At 44.0% G+C, this 19,163-nt stretch overlaps 1 protein-coding gene across 5 annotated transcripts in view; it reads left to right on the top strand.

The window, feature by feature from the left end:
* LOC121914793 (myosin phosphatase Rho interacting protein) overlaps window positions 1-19,163 on the top strand; it is an 84,207-nt gene that overhangs the window by 47,559 nt on the left and 17,485 nt on the right. For 4 of the 5 annotated variants that reach the window (XM_042438488.1, XM_042438489.1, XM_042438492.1 and 1 more), the window contains exons 8-14: window positions 4,917-5,043; window positions 5,669-5,782; window positions 10,563-10,619; window positions 12,196-12,264; window positions 12,566-12,655; window positions 13,314-13,423; window positions 17,997-18,588. In XM_042438488.1, coding sequence (XP_042294422.1) covers window positions 4,917-5,043; window positions 5,669-5,782; window positions 10,563-10,619; window positions 12,196-12,264; window positions 12,566-12,655; window positions 13,314-13,423; window positions 17,997-18,588 — 1,159 coding nt within the window. Of the gene's footprint in view, window positions 1-4,916; window positions 5,044-5,668; window positions 5,783-10,562; window positions 10,620-12,195; window positions 12,265-12,565; window positions 12,656-13,313; window positions 13,424-14,663; window positions 14,703-17,996; window positions 18,589-19,163 lie in introns of all 5 variants that reach the window. The other variant, XM_042438490.1, reaches the window with a different exon arrangement.

Here is a 19,163-nt window from a genome sequence, read left to right as displayed (position 1 = left end):
CCCAGATAGAGCCCTTGATCATTTCTTTTTCCCTCCGAACCAAGACCAGCCACATCTTCCTCTCCCGAGTTGCCTCCTTTATTCCTTCCAGACAGCAGCTCTTTTCACATTTTCTTCTCTGCTCCCTTGAGGAGTAGAAGCTCACTCTAAAAAGCTATCCATGAGTTTACCAGCAGCACATCTTCCATAATGTTTTTGAGACTCAGTACTTCAGCTGGCAATAACAGGTCCATGGTCCCCCTTTCAAAGCGGCTAGCCAAGAATTCTATGCTATAAAATAACCATGGATTTTAGTTTGAAATGCAAATTGCAAACTGGTTTCCTGTCGCCTACACCCAAAACAAGTTTCAGACTGGTTTAAAATACTGTGCTTTCTAGGACTGTTTGAAAGAGACTTGTGTTTTTAAGATTATTCGAAACCAGTACATAGTGTGCTTGTATCCCAAAATAAGGCTAATAGGTTTACTGGCTATTACTTAGATGCAGTTGGGGCTATAGTCACCTACAAGTAGTTTCTCTTAAAAATATCAGGTGCTTAAAGATTTAAGACCTCTGTGGGTAAAAATGAAATGGGATTTTTTCCTGGAAGAGTCCAGTAGAGAAATGGGCAGCAGGTAACTATTGTTTGGACTTCATCTTCCATTCTTCCCTTCCAGCATGGCGAGAAACAAAGAATTCTGGGAGCTGAAGTCCAAATATTTGCAGATCAGCCTTCTGCCAGCATTTTTTGGCATCTCTTACAGTTCATTAGTATTTGAGTTCCCCCTGCTGGCCATCAAGACAAATTTTCTCTAACCCACCCATGGGTTACCATCCAACACATATAGAGTGTAGTTCATTGTCACTTCTCTTTGTACGTTCTTCAAAACATATTTGGAATTGTGACTTAGTCACAAATGTTTGCACTCAGATGCACTGAAAGTTGAGGGCCAGGCCCAATTGAGGTTGGGATAGAGACTGGGGGCATCCATTCCATTTGTATACCAAAAGATGACTGGTCCATCTCAGCAGCATCCTTCCGTAGATGTTCATCTAAGCTTATTGGATCTCCTAGTTAGTTAGTTTAGATCTGCTAGTCCAGGTAATGATGGTAGTGATGATTGGGGTGCCTGTTCCATTTGCGTACCAGACATTGGCTGAGTTCCTCTGTTAAAGCACTCTTCTGTTTAGGATTCTTGTCCTGCCACAGTCGAGAGGGACCCTTAAACCTTGAACACTGTCCCCAGGGAGGGCTGAAATAGATGGTAGAAGCCTATTTTTGAAAGTTGTGGGAATCATTTCCTTGCTTCTGCATTTGCACCATGATTTCTGTAGCAGATTAGCTCACAAACACTGTGGAGTACCAAGTCATAAAGTCATTTTTCTGAAGATCTTTGTTCTCACATACACACACGCATCCTTAGCCTTTGCAGCTGCAGTGAGATGCTTGAAAGTGAGTGGCCATGGCCTGCCAAAAATTCAAAAGCCAGAAATCACTGAATCCGAGGCAGCCTCCCAGTGACCTTCACACTGCAAGGAGAATCGGTTGTGCACAACCAGTGAGTGACATGATGTACATTTTGCCCAAGGTTGCAGAATTGCATTCAATTCCCAGAGCTTGGCTTCCCTGGACCCAGAATTTGGCTTGTCAGATGGGAAGAATTATATGTGGCCTTGACCGTTTCTTGTTGGTTTTGCTGGTGGAGCCTGTCCTCTGCTGCTGGCAAACACAACTGATATTGAAGATTGTTTCTTGACCACTTCTCTTTCTTTCTCTCCCTTAAAAGGAATGAGCCATTCCCACCACTTTTTAAAATGTCTTTTGACAGACTTCCATCATGTTTTCTTCTCCAACCCCAACCCTCAGAGTTGTCCTTCCGTGAGAATATATCTTTCTTGTCTCCTGTGGGCTATTCCTGGCCCAACACTTCTTGGGCAACAAACTAAGCCGATGAAACTGCTTACAATGAAATCAAAAGGGAGCTCCCTCATCCCTTTCTGCATAGAAACTGCTCTAACCCTGAGATGCATGCTCAGTTGCTTTGACCTAACACGCATGGAAAGTCCTGCGAGTCCTCCTCTGCCTTGGCTTCTCCTGCGCACTAGAAAGCATGGCATTACTACCTGAGGACCTCCTCCCCTTTCCCAGTGGATGTTGGTTTGAGGAGCCATGGTTGCCTTCACATGGTTACGAACTCGGAAGGGCAAGGATGTGAGTTTTTCAATGAAGACATGGCGGGAGGGAGGTCTGTATGCGCCCCATTCCCAAGACTGGTTCCCAGTTTCAAAATGAAGTGGGTTAGGAAGGAGAGAATGGCAGGGAATTAGTTCTCAGAAAAGAAAAAGGGGTGAGAACCAGAATGGTGTACTGGCCTGAGAGTTGGACTAGGACTCCAGGAGACCAGAGTTCAAATCCCTGCTCAACTGTGGAAACCCACTGGTTAACCTTGGGCAAGTGACACTCTTTTTGGCCTTAGAGGAAGGCAATGGTGGCAAATCTCTTGAATAAATCTTGCCAAGAGAACCTTACGATAGGGTTGCTATAAGTCTGACTCAAAGGCGCATAACTCAGAAAGAAGGATACCATCAGTTCCCAGTGCAAGCCACACTCTTCCTCACTGCCATTTTGTAGCTCTCTGGCTGCAGTTGGGTATCTGGTGAACATCTAAGTGTCCCCCTCTTCCCGTCCTTGTCATCTTTTCAGAGCCCTTGAGTTTTGTGGGTTGCTTGCATGCCTTCCTGGCAAAGACTTTTAGGGACCAATTGAGTAAACTCTGAGTGAAGAATCGAGGTGGTCCCATTGGACCCAGCTGCCCATCCAAAATGCCTCCTTTGGCATGACCCATACCCAGCCTTCCTTCCTTGACGATTACAGTAACCATGCACTCTCTGCGGGGATGTGATTCTGGAGTTTTGCAATGATTACATTTTATTTTGCTGACAATTTATGTTTTTGTTTTGTTTTCTTTTAGAAATCTTGGAATGATTTTTTATTTTTATTTGTGGGTTGGGGAAGGGGGAAATTACGATTTTTCTGTTCATTCATATTCCAGCTTTCTTTTCTTTCAGGTCTTGTTGCTCTCCGCCTTCTCCTGCTGTGTGACGTGTCCGCCTTTATACTCCGCCTGCTTCGCTACCATCTCATCTAAAAAAACCAAACGCATAAAAACCGAGCTGTAGATAACTCAGTGGTGCAATTCCCTTCCATGAGAATTCAGTGCCCCCGGTCCATTTTGTATTCTGGTTTTTTCCCCCTTGAGCAAACAGGATTTCCCTCTTAACCAAGCCAAAGGTTAATTTCGTAGATTAATCTGCTTTGCCTTTGCCAGAACTGAGATGAAAGGTAGAAATCGATATTGTAAGAAGCAAGTCAACGACTGCCACCCATTTAAAATGTATTACCAAGTTTCAAATCCAGAGAGCTTGACATATGAAGAAGGAGGTGGATACAGGGCCCCTTTTTGAAAATTTGCCTTCTCCAGTAGTTTGTGGCCACTCCCTGGATCTGTCTTTTCTTCAAGTGTCTTGGTGTGGGTTTGCTTGGGTTGCTTTTCCCTCTCTGCGTGCCTGGATGGGGTGCTATGGTGGAAAAATGCCTGTCTTGATACTGGGATTCTCTGGTCCTGTGGTCCCATCCAGTCCAACAGTACTTCGCCAATTAGAAATTATTATTGAAATGAGCATTCTTCCAGTCTCATCTTAATTGTACTGACACAGCCTCATAGACACACACTGTAACATCAAATTCTGTTAACCAAGAAAATCACTTTTTAAAAAATCTTAAAATAAGATTTTCTCTGCCTTCCGTAGGCAGCACTTTGCAAACCGAGAAAAAGTGCATGTTGTAGCCTGGGGCCACCATGTCCCTGTCTGCACTAGGAAGGCCCTTGTGGTTGTGTGATCTTACACACCTGATGTAAGCTTCAAGATCAGCTATAAACTGATAGTCAATACTTGCCAAGCACATGCACGCCTTAGCTGCAAAACTGGGTAGGCTTCAGGCCGTCCCAAAGGCCAGGCTGGGGTTGTATTCTGCCCTAAGAGTCAGGTGGGAGTCCTGTTCCATTCAGACAAATCTGCCTTGAAGGGTATGTTCAGGAACACAGCTTCAAGATGGAAGGCCTTCCTCTCGCAGGGCTCACCTTACAAAAGTAACAAGGCTGCTCCCCAAAGCAAGCGATCCCAGTGCTGGATTCCCCACTTCACGCCACCACCATCTGGCAGTGTGTGGTGCTTTGCATTGTGTCCTCTTGCTGTTGCCCAAACCATTCCCTGCTGCTGTCTGCAAGCAGTTGCAGGGGACATAGGGGCCAGGGGTTGTCCCCCGTTGTGGACCACATCTCACCATTTCCATCTGTAAATCAAAATCAGAAGTCATTTCTGGCTTTGGCTCCTGCGTTCTCTGGAGCTTGGGAGGCATTTTAAGGTAAATCGCTGTCCCTGGAAAACCCTTGGCTGATCATTTACTACCTGGAGCTGTTATGCCCCACTTATTTGATTATTTTGGGGGTGGATCAGAGGACTTTGAGGGCTCCAGACAGAGCAGGGGGCCACAGACTATGTGATACCCGCCTCTTCTGAAGAACCAGGCAGAAAGTCAACATTCATTCAAGAGAAAAATATATAGAACTTTGAATTGTTTGGAGTATACAATATCTTGGTATGGGCTTGATATGATATATGTGTGCGCGCAGGTGTGTAACACATAATTATGTCCCAAATCCTCCCCCCTCCCCCAGGTCAAATTCCTTATTTTCTGTCTATCCCCAGCTTAGTAAAATGAATAACAGGATAGGTCTTACTGTACGAGTGAAAAATATTGACTTCTTAGTATTTTAAATGTGCTCCCATGAGGGGGGAGAAGGGGAACTGTTTTTAAGGAGGGTTGTTGTTTCTGTTTGTTAAAACAGTCTTTCTCCCTCTTGTCTGTTTTCCAGGAGGTCCCAGGTAATTGAAAAATTCGAGGCATTAGATATCGAGAATGCTGAACATATGGAGACCAACGCTTCCACCAGCGAGACTCGACAGGGCAGGAGCGAGAAGAGGGTCTTCCCCAGGAAACGAGTAAGACTGCAAAGTGGTCTCACAATTGCCAGGGCTATTTCTTGCATAAGATTTCCACCTGTCATTCTTACTATTAGCCAGAATGTACCAAATTCGGCAAAATAGTTGTGTCTGCCATCTCTGCTTTCAGGGTACATTTTAAACAACATTTTACACACTGCTTTACAGGCTTTGTAAAAGTGATCTGTAAATCCAAATAGAAATACTGTATGGAAGCAGTCCTTTCTTGGTTCACAAGCCAGACTTCTGGAACAAAAGTTCTATAGATCTCCTACTCTGGCTTATGTGCGTTCGGCTGTATACATTTTGTTGCTTTTCTCTGAATCCTTTTGCTTAGCGCTGGGCTAGGGAGCATGCGGTTGTACAAATGTTACTAACCTGCAGCCCTCATCGGCTCTGATCAATATAGCCAGTAGTGAAGAATGAAGAAAGTTACAAAAGGAGGTGTATATACTATTGTTGTTGAAAGCATTCCTTGAGAATGCCCCTATTGCTTAGGAAGTTTCGTGCCTGCAAAAAAATGGAAGGGATTTCTTTATAGAGCTCTAGCAGACTGTTGGGCCCTTCCAAGTATTAATCCAGCAGTAGAATTTGCAATTGCAAGTGACTTCTATGCTTGTTGCAGGACTTTGTTGCTGAAACGGCAACCAGCTCCATCCTGGATATGTCGGCTTCCCCTTTGTCCCCGCACCGTAGAGCGAAATCACTGGACAGAAGGTCTACAGAGTCTTCCATGACTGTAAGTCCTTTGGAGACGCCTCTTTTGTTTAGCTACCCTCTGCAGGAAAATGCTGCACTTTGAATATGAAAGCAGACTGCTGATAAGGCAGATTTTGAGAGCTGATATTGTGATTGTAACCTAAGTGCTCCCTCCAAGGCTGAGAGAGAGTGGCGGAGCAGGTATTCAAACCTTTGTCTCTCGGAGGCCTAGTCCAACATTCAAGCGACTATGCCATGCTTGCCAGGTCCCAGTTCTACTCTCTGATACTTCTTTTGGAAAGATCACAGGTAGTACAGCTGGGAAAGAGACCTTGGAGAACTGTTGGACAGTTGGAAGACGCCTGGGACACTGCTCAAGCCTTGCTGAGATTTTTTATTTCAATAGAGAAAAGGTAGATGCAGCCCAGGATCTCTAGATGCATGTTGTTTGCCCCACTCTTAGCAGGTGCCCAGTCCTATCCAGAAACTGGTTTATCTGGTCTTTGTTGAACAAACCTCCCTCCCTTTCATGCCTAAGAACAACTTCATTCCCACCCAGGCTGGTTCACTCTACTTCATGTTTTTTGCTCAAGGTGCAGATTAGTGCTGGTTATGTGCATCTTCTGTGTTGCTCTTGGTTCTTGGTGGTTCTTGCAGTGACATTTTATTTGGCCGTTCTTTCCTTCTGTCTGCAATTCTCTCTCCTGCTTCAAGACTTCTCTGAAGACTGGGTTGGCCTTATCAGAGTGGGACGTTTATCAACAGGCGAGTCTTTCCATGCCTGTTGCACAAAATGACACTTTCAGCACTCTGCAGTGCATGTGATTTTTTCCCACATGGGTGTGTAGCACTTGGAATGGAATGGGAAAGGCGAATACCTTGCCTCCCATTCTACTCTTTTCCCCATCCTTTCTGTGTCTGTTTTGTCTGGTGAGGTGTGTCTCACAAGTGAATCTAAGAGCACAGCTTTGAATTTTAAGCAAGCAATTTTAATAAGTGAATTATGTAGTAAGTAAAATGGGAAGAGATGGCTGTAAGAAAGGGAATTAGCTTTGTGACAGAGCTAATGCTTCACATGCAAATAGTCCCAAGTTCAATCCCCAGTACTTCCCAATAGGGACTGAGATATATTACTTGAAGATTTGCTGCCAACCATTATAAACCAGTGCTGCTCAAAGTGGTGGTCCATGGACTGTGTGAGCCATCAGCTGATCCCTGCAAAGTTTCCAAGAAAGAAAGATACAGCAGTAACCTCTAGCACAAACATGGCAGCAGTCACTGGCACATTAGGAGGAGAACTGCTGGTCCCCAACATGGGAGCCTGAGAAGCACTGATGTGTAGGCAGTACAGTGGTACCTCGGGATACGAATTACCCAGCTTACGAATTTTTCGGGATACGAAAAAATCCCATAGGGATTTATTGTTTCGGCTTACGAAGGTTTTTTCGGGTTACGAAAAAACCCCGGCGCTGTTTTAAATGGAGCCGCGGCAGAGCCGCGGCTTTTTTTCCATTAGCGCCTATGGCAATTCGGGTTACGAAGGTTTTTCGGGTTACGAAATTAGCCGCGGAACGAATTAATTTCGTAACCCGAGGGACCACTGTAGTGTGCTAGACAAACCAGTGTTCTGACTCAGTATAAGACAACTTCCTATTCCTTTCTGAGAGCACCTTCCGATGATGCTTTTGTCAACCCATCATTAATTTTAGAGATGTACATAACATGCTTTCACAGGGAGTTGGCACTCTTTCACTCCGCTTGCAGTATATATTTTGCAGTTCCTTTGATCTCTACTTTTGGCGACAGTGGCATCTCAGGCACTGACAGAGAGCAACATGGACCACTTAACACTCGCACCTGGACCTCTCCTTGCCTGGAAATGGTAGATGTGGTACTTCCAAGGAGGTTGCACATGCATGCATTACACTTAAAGCATAGTTACCTGGCCACTCTGACACACAACTGAGTGCCCAACCAATGTGATCCACCAAAAAACATTGCATTGGTGTCACTTGGAATTGTCATCTCTAGTACGTTTTGTCCTGCAATCCCACCTCCAAATGATCACTTAATGTTGGCATCCACCCATTGGTGCAAATTTGTTTGCTGCAGTCCCAAGTGCATAGATATCATGATGCCTGGTGTGGCACACTTGTAAGGGTGGAATCTGGAACAGTTGGAGATGTATAGCTTCTTGTTATTTTCTGTAATCCTTTGGTGATGCCAGAAATGATTCACAAGGGGGAGGGAAGGCTCTGTGGCTGCTTAAGGCTCTTATCCTCATTCGGTGGAAAGGGATGCACAGATGTCAACTATGAGATACCAAAGTTTATGCCGTTTGAGCTGCAGGGGGCACCAAAGCCGCCTTTTCCTTCTGGGTGCCCAAATCCTTCCAAATCTGCAGGTGACTTTTCTTATGGTGGGATTGCCTCTTTGCATCCGGTGGGTCTGTCCCACAGGATCATATTACTGTATCTCCGGGACAGGAAGCTATTTTTGTGGCTGGGAGGAAGATGGCATTCAGAAATTGTGTGTGTAACATATTCTTAGAGGGAATTTGTATTGAAAGGTGGAGGTCGCTCCTTCTTTGCCCCCTTGGTCCTGTGTCAAGTAGACAGACCAGGGCTCCTTGGTCTTGAATCCACCACTCTTTGCTGCTTGGTCTGAGATCCAGAACAAGAAATCCCAGCATGGAAGATTTCGCAGTGGCAAATTAGCATCTCTTCCATTTTGGTAGGAAGGCTATTGCTGAGTTGGGAGAGATATACAAGAAGGCAGCCAGAATGACTGGAGCATCTTCTTCTTCCAGGAAAGTTATAATATTTATGGGAATTGAGGGAAGCAGTAAAGGTTTAGAAATATGCATGGTATCAATAGAAAGGATTGAGTCCCAAACGCTCCACTTAATACATAGCACAGAACCTGGGGGTGCTCTGTGAAATTGCTTAGCCATAAGTTCAGGACCAAGGAGAAAGGGCTTCTTCACAAAACACACATTTGATGGAAGTTGTTTCCATATACAGTATGATAGTGGTCACTAGCTCAGAAGTACAGTGGCTATCCAGTTAGCTACGGTGGGAACCTGGTTGATAAACTAAACAGACCTTCAGTCCGATCTAGCTGGCTTCTTGATATAATGCCCTGCTATTCCCCCCCCCCCTCCAAGTGGGCTTCTGTGCAGTCAAATATTGAAAATGACACACTTGCAGGCTAACAGCCAGACCTTCTGGAAGCATTTTCACAAGGACTAGCCAGTATTCCCTGCTCACTTGGCATGGGTGTGTTTTCCCCGCACACCTTGCACCATGGATAGTGATGGGAAGAACTTCTTTTGCTATCCGTTTTGGCAGCTTTTTAAAGTCACAGCTTGCCTTAGGGGTAGTACTGCTTCTGAAGAAACCTGACTATGCAGGGCCTATTAGATGCTATGCACTGTTTCTCTCTCGCACACACATAGCCAAGTGTCCAGTGTATTTTGAGGCCTCATAAATAAGAGCTCGTTCAGTAGCTTGAATCCCACCATCCATGTGACTTCCAGCTGCCAGCCATGTCCAGCAAAGTTTATAAATACAAGCCAGAGAATTGAGGAACAAGACCTTGAAGACTCTGTGAATTGGCAGATGAATAGGGAGCTGCATGGATAAGGTAGGCTGATACATATACACAGACCCATTGGGTCTTCTGGCTTGAACTGCAAACACTGAGTAGTTAATGGGTTTCTGCCACACATGAGGCTTTCTCTGCTGGTGGATTTTTGTTATTGTGTCATTAGCAGCATTTCTAGAATTCTAGAGGCGATACTTCTGGGAGGTACTTGCAACTCTGGTAGCTCAATGGGGCTTTGCACTTGATTTTGTAAGGATTTTAGGGCATTTGACATGTGGGGGACCAAGAAAGTTGTGAAGGTTTAGGAGGGTTTTCAAAAACCTTGAGAGCAGTTACATATCCCAATACATAACTTACAACCTCCTTCTCTGTAGCTCAGGTCATTTCGCTTCTATCAGCTGCAGGTAGATTGCACAATGGTGCTGTATTTTGATAACTGCAAAGTTCACATCCAGATGTGGATAACAGGTATTGTCTTGCTAAAGAGGGAAGGAAGGATTTGGGTTGTAACATAAGAAGAGATGTGTTTCCTCCCTCTTGATAGAATGCATTGAAATAAAAGGCTAGAACCTGATTTGAAATGAATGTTCTAGGATTATACCCGTTTCAGAGCCTAATGTTAAAAGTTCCAAGTTGGAAAACAAACTGTATGTACTGCTCTTGGTGGCGGATTCCTCAGTTTTCGGTACATCCCAAATCTTGTTCAGCTCCAGTCCTGTTAGGCGTTCCTTTTCCAGAAGGTGCATCTTTGTAATAAAAGCAACTTCAGATAACATGATAGTGAAATTCCTGCCTTTTATTGTTGGGTTTTTGAATTTAACGAAATTGTCACGATAAATCTGCAACCTCTTTGTTTTCCTTCCAAAGCCACTCCACCCATAAATGGAATTTCCAGGTTCATAGGATCTCAGTGAATTTTGTCTGTTGTGTCATTCTGTGAGAGATGGTTTTTAAAAGCACTATATAGCCTTAACCAGTTGAGTAAAAGAATCAGCTATATCTTCTGAGATATCCTTTTTTTGAGGTAGTTCTTTCCTTATTGTGTGTACAAACTTATTTCGTGGGTAAGGAAGATACCAGGATTTCATTTATGTTCAGATTTGCATTAGGAAAATGACCGCCTGGGTGATTTCTCTCCATTGCAGTTGTGCATCACAGTCCAGTTCTGAGTTTGGAGGAGAACTCTAGATTTTGCTCTTCTCTTCTCTTTGCAGCCTGACCTGCTGAATTTCAAGAAAGGGTGGCTGACCAAGCAGTATGAAGATGGGCAGGTAAGCCTTCTGGGAAAGCCTGCTTGCATTTGCTGTAGCAGAATGTGGTGCATCTTGCAAATAATAACCATTAAAGGTTTTTTCTGCCTTCTCTTCAGGGAAGTGGAGCAGCCCCTCTCTGTGCTTTATTATTTGGTATTTAGGCTTCATCCATATTTTTGCAAGTTACTGCTTTGTTGGATCCAGTAGTTCTACATGTAGTAAATGACAAAATAAACCATCTCACATAAGAGACACATAAACCTTTCTTGACTTCTTCCTCATCTGAAGCTATATCCCTGTACATAACTATCACAACAATAACAGCAACAAACATGTGCTTGATCTGTCTCCTTCTGGGACTGTCATCGAAGAACACTGGAATGAGCCCTTCAGTTTACCTCAGGGCTAAACAAAGTTCATCCTTGGGCTACGTAGAGCTGTTTTTGTGGCCCTTGAACTGCCCTGATCACCCTTTTTCTAGCCCCCAAAAGTGGTGGAGGTGGTGGGAGGGATGAATTATAATGGGTTGCACGCCTTTCCTACAGTGATGAACATCAGTTGTAAAAATAAAGGAATAAATGAAAGCAGCAAAAGGTCTCCAACCAGCCCTAAGTCTTCCCTGTCTTCTATGTCCAAGTTCCCTAAATATCAAGGCCTGGGTTTGTCAACAAAAGCAGGCTGCTTTGCTGCCAGTTTCCACCTCTGACTTCTTGGGCTCCAGCGCTGAGCGCAGCACCAGGCATCCTGCCATACAGTAAGGGGAAGTAATTGGACTAAATGAGAATGCCTTGGAGGCAGCGCTTAATGGAAGGACCAGCTGTTTGCCTTGCTCTCCTCCGCCCGAGGCAACGTGGTCAAATGTTCTCTTCCCAGACTCTGCCGGTTTGCCAGACAATGTTACTGACACGGGAGAGTGGCCCTGCTCCAGTTAAGCAGCCTGTTCCTCGCTCTTCCTGTCCTATTCCCTTCTATTTAAGAAGGAACACGGAGACAGGGCTCTGGTGTATTTGTAATCTGTAATAACAAATTGTCATTGGTAGCCTTGGGACAAGGTCTTTTTTTATAGTTGTGCATTTGCCTGGGCATCTGAGAGTCATCTCCTGCTCTACAAATCTGAAGGGGGACATTGTTATTCCGAAATTCAGGCTGAAAATGAGATTTTTTTTAAATGGTGAATTTAACTGATGGGAATTTTCAGTCCTTCAGTTGAACTGCAACTCCCAGCTTTCCCAATGCTATGCTGACTGGCTGCTGGGCCTTATAGTCCAATGACATGGGGGAGCTCATAATTCCCAGATTAACATTTACAGTCCCTCCAGAAAGCATTTACACAGAATGAAAGCAATAATGTCCTCCTCTAGTGTGGTCCCAATCCCACACCGAGATTTTGGAGATGCGCTCATGGCACAATGTCTGAATCGTCCTCATGTTCAGCTGTATGAGTCTGTGTTGTCCTCAGAGTCTTAAGAATATGAATGAATCCTGTCTGTCATGGAGGACTGCATGAAGGGGCTATAGCAAGATCCTTTCCTCTTTTACATACATACATGCCACAGCCTTTAGATGACAGTAGGTTGTTTTATTTGTTTAATAGTGGAAGAAACATTGGTTTGTCCTGACGGATCAGAGCCTGAGATACTACCGAGATTCTGTGGCAGAGGAGGTACGTTGCTCTTGGCATTGCCAATGGAGGCTTGGTTTATTTATTTTGGTGCTTTTGTGCTTAGTTTGGGCTGGCACCCATTCTGCCCCACATCGATTTCTCACCCCATGTTGCATTTTAGTTCCTTTGAAGATAATTCTTTTCCTCCTTTAATTTCCTCATGCTCGTTGATGGTGCTTTATAGATGAGCAAATGAATCAATAATTGCATGCAACTTGTTGGAGATAAGAGAGACACCTTTCAAAGTTTTGCCACTGACTGGCTGTTGTTAAACTTTTCTTTCCTTTCCTTGTTTTGTTAGGCTGCTGATTTGGATGGGGAAATTGACTTGTCGACGTGTTTTGATGTCACGGAATACCCTGTTCAGCGGAACTATGGCTTCCAGATCCATGTAAGAGAAGCTTTGAGAACATGATGGGTCATGTAGTGAGGAAGGTGATTGGAAATTGAGTTCCCATATGCACTGTCTGTGATCAGCATTTGAGAACCTGGAATCCCCAACTAGCTTAAGCAAGGCAGGCAGCTGCTAGGAAAGATCTTCCTTTTACGGTGTTCTGGGTAACCTTTTGTAGCTTTGGTTAATATGTTTGAGGCACCAGCTAAGAGAATCCTATTTCGCTGAACTTTTAACGGTCATCATTCTGCCCTTTCTGAGCTGTTGATTTTATTTTGTTTTGCCATTTAAGATTATGATCTTAATGTGGGTCATAAAAGAAACGTGGGGAACAGCAGGGGATCATATAGTGAGACAGGACAGGAGGTGGCTGCAGTTGGTGAATCATAGTTACCACTTGCATAAATTTCAGAGGTCTGCATGGAATTACTCATCCTTTCCCATATCTGGACCACAATTTGGGAGTCCTTATTGATCCAGCTTGACTTCTTGAAAGTTCATCATTCCCCAATAGGAAATATCCAAATATGTTCTTTTTACAATATAGATGGCATGAGGAGGAGGCATAAGGCTGACTTCCTCCCCACAAGGACCAGTCCTGAGAGGTAGCTCAGCAAGATCTCTTTCCTTCATGTTTCTTTTCTCCATTGCCTAGACTAAAGAAGGAAAGTTCACCCTCTCTGCCATGACATCAGGGATCCGGCGCAACTGGATCCAGACCATTATGAAGCACGTTCGGCCCACCACAGCGCCGGATGTGACCAGGTATGGAAAAGGAGGACAGCTGGCCTCTTCCCTTCTTGTTTTAAACATGTTCTGCACATCTTCTTTTTGAACCTATTCATTTTCAGTCTCCAATCCTCCATCCCCATTCCCCTCTTCTGAGTATGGCAATTGCTGTTGGATTGTCAGATTTCTCAGATGTGGCCTCTTCCAGTTTTGCACCATTTGTTACGAATGTGGTACAATGTCTAGACACACTGGGAGGGATCAGAGACCCATGCTCAAGTCTCTTCTCATTTGGTGACTTTGGGTCAGTATTGTGGGTTATAGTACTTTTAGAAGAGAGCAGTATAGAAAGATAACAGATGGCATCTGATCCAATTTCACATCGCAGCATGACCCTTGTATGTGCATAAGCACAAGCACTGCAATGTGATCATCTCTTTTAGGTACGACATCTTTTTAGGTTCCTGAAGGAAAGTTAACTGTGTAATCAGCATTATATCCCAAAACCTCCCCTATCCCTCCATTTAGGAGTACCTTTAAAGAAATACACATTTGAGAGGTTAGATTATAGGCCTTGTGTTCTTCAGTGATTTCCAGAAGCTACACATAGATAAGTCATATCATCTCATTCTGAACAACTGAAGCACCACATGTCTGCTTTTAGAAAGGGTTTTCTCTTTCCCTGTCCCTATCTTACTCCTCTACCACTTTTGTCTTTTAATTCTTAGCCCCATTTGCTCTTTCCCTATCAACTCCTTACCAATATCTCTTCTGAAGCCAAGACTACAAAAACAGCTGGCATGAGCTGTGTTCACATGTTACTTTAAGCCAGAATTCCTGGCTGGATAAACAGCCATATCAGCAAGCAGCAAACAAATTTATGCAACCCATTTCTTCTTCCCTTTTCATGTGTGGGTAAACATACCAAGGAGATAACTTTGCATGGCACCCAAACCTGGTTTATAGCAGAATGCTATAAGACAGCCATAAACCTTGGTGCATTGTGCTATAAACCTGAATTTCAGTGTCATGCAGATCAACCTTTTCTAGTTAATTTACCTTTACTTGTGTCAAGGAAGGAGCAAATGCATCAGCATCACTTTTTTGTTAAGGCAGAATTTTTGGCTTAAGGATACCCCAAAAAAGCAGCAACCCCAATTCAAAGGGGTCCATTTACCTTCCCTTGTACATCACCCCACCGCTGTCTGGGTGCTTCTGTGCCCTCTTCTCTTTCTCTCCTCACTCCTTCATATGTTTAATTTCCATGCGTTCCCAGGAAAAGCTTCTCTTTGAAACTATCGGTGCTGAAGCCCAGGTTGGAAAACTGTGTTCTCTCCTGTATTAACGTTTTGTGGTTTGTATATCTTGTGATTCACTGCATGCTCTCTTCTCTATGCTGCAGTATGGATGGGTACAAGTCTTGCTTCTCTGCTTTAGAAATGTGCAGGCGAGGGTGAAGATGAGGGCACAAAGAGTCAGGGCCTGGTTTTGCTACTGAATTGTCTCTTTTGGCACAGCGATCTCTCTCTCTTATCCTGACAACATGGGAGTGTCACCATAGCAGAGCCAGTATTTGAAAATATAAAGGGTAACTATGAACTGCTACCTTTTAGAAACATTACAGTACGTTACATGCGATTGCCTGGAAGCCGTAGCCTTTACCCACATTATGTTTTCACATGGTCCACTAAATATCTTATGGGACTTTTCTGTGTTGGAAGTGTGTACCATGGAAGAGACATCAAGTCTGATCAGGAGGAGACAACAACTGAAGATACCACCAGCATGAATCCTCTGCACTGCTGTCTGGGTGCTTCTGTGTACAGCTGGATCAGTGTTGAAACAGTAAAGGACTATGGTGTCTCTTGCAGCTCTTCTTTGTTATAGCTATTCATGTAATCAGATGCTCTACCAATGTAGTAAAGAAATCCTTCTTAACATTTCTGAATTACAAGCATCAAGCACACAGGAAAAATGGACAGTCATATGAGGATCCAACCATTTTGCTAAGTAGCTGGGGACCAAATTGCATCGCTATGCCATTTTCTTGGACGAAGTCATTCAAGACATGCATTATCTAAAATCATTTGTGGCAGGGCTTATACTAAGAGTAAGGATTGGGTAAGAGCATTCCTCAGCTGCACCATGTTGCTAAGGATGATGAGGGCCTGAAGCAGACACAAATATCCAAGGTAGCAGTCTTTGCCAGTTAAATCAGTTATCAGTGGCTATTAGTCATGATGGCCATCTATTACCTCCAGTCTCAAGGCAGCATGCCTCCAACACAAGTTGTATGAAGCACAAGCATGAAGGTTGTCCTGCAGTCAGGTCCTGTTCATGGGCTTCCTGTGGGCATTTCGCTGGCTGCTGGGAGAACAGAAGGCTGGACCAGATAGACATTTGGGCCATTCAAGCATGTGCATGTGCCTTCAAGTAGCTTGTCACTTTATGGCAATCCCAGGAGCATCATAGAGTTTTCTTAGGCAAGGAATACTGAGAGGTAGTTTTACCAGTTCCTTCCTACAGCAACTGGGATACGTTGGCTGTCTCCAATCCATGTACTAACCAGGACTGACCATGCTTAGCTTCCAAGATTAGATGGGATGTGGTGCCTTTAGGGTATTCCTTTCTTAGAGATCTTAGATGGCAAATGCTTGTAGTATGGAACACATAAGGAGAAAAATACCTGCAGTTGGTGCTTCAGAGCAGATTGTTTCTGGGATGCTTCTGTGCCGAGGCACATAGGTTTATAGTTCATTGCAGCCAATCCAGAAAGCCAGTAGAAAGTAAGGTAATCTGATGCGTTCATGTAAGAGTCATACAGATACTGCCCTTTTATATATTCTTGGTTCTGAGGAGAGTACTTAAATGGTATTGGTGATAAAATGTCTTTGTTATTATTAGTCTACCTTGGGGTTCTGTTCTGTGGTTTGTGACTGAATGTTTCTCTGTAGAATCATTGGAGTTAGATTATTACTGTCTTACTGTTCAAACCCAGTCTGCAAACTTGCATGCCGAAGGCTGGCACGTGTTATCTTTTGTTGAAAGGCCTTGTCTGACTGTTCATTTTAGGCTCTCCTCAGATGCCCAAAACGCCTTCCCTTTACCTTGCCTGTCTGCTGCCTGTGTGCATTGCTCTCTTTTTCTTTCCTCAACATTGACCTTGAGTGCTGCAGCTTTCTTTGTCAGTGAATAGCTTGCATTAGGCCTTGTGCTGATTCCTGTCTTTAGAAGAAACAAAACAATGTAGTACCTTGAAATTCAAGCCTGTAAGCCACAGTTTTTTCATGCTCTACATTTTTTTTCTATATAAATACAGAAAAGGGCATATAAGATGTCTAATACAAAAAGGCTGAAGTGCCCATTCTGTCATTATTGTATGTATTCAAAGCTGCTGTGGGCGCTGTAGTTTCTGGGTGTACACATTAGTGACAAACAGATATTTTGCATGATTTTTACACGTGCATCAACTCCGAATAGCTTTGGGCAGGAACATCTCATCCAACCAAAGGTGCAATAGCTTCCATTTTTGTTAGGTGCAAAAGTGGCACTGCCAAAGGTGGAGGTTGCACAGCATGCATGCGATAATGGGATCTGAAGTTACCCTTTGTGTAGGAGACTGAATATCCAGTACAAAGACTAGCTTGGAGATATTTCATGGAGAATCTTTCCCAAGGAATCCTTTTGGAGACGTGCCAGTTGTCCTTTTCTTCAAATAGTTGCTTGCTTTCCTATATTCATTCTTCCCTTCAGTTGTTAAGCTAGTCTGACAATTGATCCAACTGGTTGAAACCAAATCTTCACTTGGAGGACTAAACCAGCCAAAAGGTTAGGGCAGTTTAAAACAGAAACCTAGGCGTAAAGGGCAGCTTGTAACTCAAAAACAGGTGAACAAGTCCAATATTTGTATTTTTTTTTAGTACACATCACATTGGTTTGTTTTAGTATATATTCATTCATGAAAGGAAAAATACATTTCATAATCTGGTGTCCAGACTGCTTAGTAAGAAGTTTTTTAATGCAAAGCTTCCTAGTTTGACTAGTCTTGTTATCAAAGTTCATTACTTACCCAGCTTCAATATATGAATATTTCCTGCTTGTAATGTTTGGGTATGTTCTGGATTGAGATTTATTTTCTTAAGGGTTTTTTCTATGGCTTGAGATGTAAAATGATTCTGAAAAGCTTCAAAACATCAAATTGGGTTCTGGCTCAAGACAAACACATTTGCGTACCACTGACTGATGGATGTTAAGTGCTAAATGTAGATCAGGATTCATAGCCAGAAGCTTCAGGGATGGTGGAGTGGCTGAAATTACAACAGGTTTTAGTTTCTTCACCAAGTTCTTCTGAGCCACAATGTTGTGTTGCTGGTGTGCCTTCAAGTTGTTTCCAACTTATGGCAACCCTCAGGCAAACCTATTACAGGGTTTTCCTGGCAAGATTTGTTCAAAAGAGGTTTGCCTGGTCAGTAACAGCCCAATACTCTAACCACTATACTACATTGGCTCAGTCTTCTCCCTAGGATAAAGTTAAGGATGTGGGGGTGAATGTTACGTTGACGCCTAATGCTCTTTTGCTCTTCTGTCTCCTTTGGTTCATTCTTACTAGCTCTTTGCCAGAGGAGAGGAGTAAGACCAGCTCCTCTTTCGACGCCTGTCCCAAGCCAAGTGAGAAACAAGATGCAGAGCAAGCAGAGATTGACCCTGAACACAAGCGCAGTCGCGCTCGGGAACGCAGGCGAGAAGGTCGCTCCAAAACCTTTGACTGGGCTGAGTTCCGTCCCATCCAGCAAGCCCTGGCACAGGAACGGGCAAATGTGGCAGAGAATTTGAAAGACAGTGCCACAGCCTTCCCCAAAGAGCCTGGTCTCCAAGATGGAGATTCGGGGGAACTTGAGAGAGAACGCGCTCGGCGAAGGGAGGAGAGGCGCAAGCGATTTGAAAGCCTGGATGCTCCTGATGGGGGAGGCGCTGAAGACCTCTCTAGGATGGAGGTGGACAGACTTCCAGGGTTGCCCATCTCTTCAGAAGCAAAGTCTCAGAACGTTCATGTGGAGATAGAGCAACGCTGGCACCAAGTAGAGACAACACCGCTGCGCGAGGAGAAGCAAGTCCCCATTGCCCCTTTGCATCTCGCACATTCAGAGGAGAGCAGCGAAACACTCCACAAGCAGCACCTCACCACGCTCCTGGAAAAGGAGGTAAAGTGGGAAGGCTGGTATGTGGTGGATTGAGCTTTTGCACAAAGGGCCTTTTAGGACTGATGCAAGGACTAGTGCAATGATACTGGCTCCGATGAAGCAGAAAGAGGTTGATTTGAAGTGTGAGGAGCTGCTGTCCCCTTAGTCATTCTTCCACTCTTCCTTCTCTGTTTGCATTTCCCCCACTATCGTTCTGTATTAGGATCTCCTTGGGCAGGGATATGCTAATCTCTGGATAAATATTCACAATGTGGTCTGAAAGATCTCAGAGTCAAGTTGTCTTAGGGGAGGAATGTACAGATATATTAGCCATTACCAACTCAGTGGTGGTGTTGAAGAAGTATGCTTTTACTCCTTTATGCTCCTTCCAAACTCCAGCAGCTCAGCTCACTTTGCATCTTAACTATGCTTAGTTTATTTGTTCTGTCCTGTTGCTCTTGTGGCCTCTGTCATAAATAATTCAATCTCAGAGGCAGTGAAAAGGCAGGCCAATGCAACATAGTCACATTTGTTATCTGGGTCAGGTGCGAGTCGCTTGTATCTGGGAAGAAATATAAGCCCCAATCCATCATAAG

Source organism: Sceloporus undulatus, chromosome 8 (assembly GCF_019175285.1).
Source record: "Sceloporus undulatus isolate JIND9_A2432 ecotype Alabama chromosome 8, SceUnd_v1.1, whole genome shotgun sequence".
NCBI classification, from domain to species: domain Eukaryota; kingdom Metazoa; phylum Chordata; class Lepidosauria; order Squamata; family Phrynosomatidae; genus Sceloporus; species Sceloporus undulatus.
This window is presented reverse-complemented; position numbering and strand designations above follow the sequence as displayed.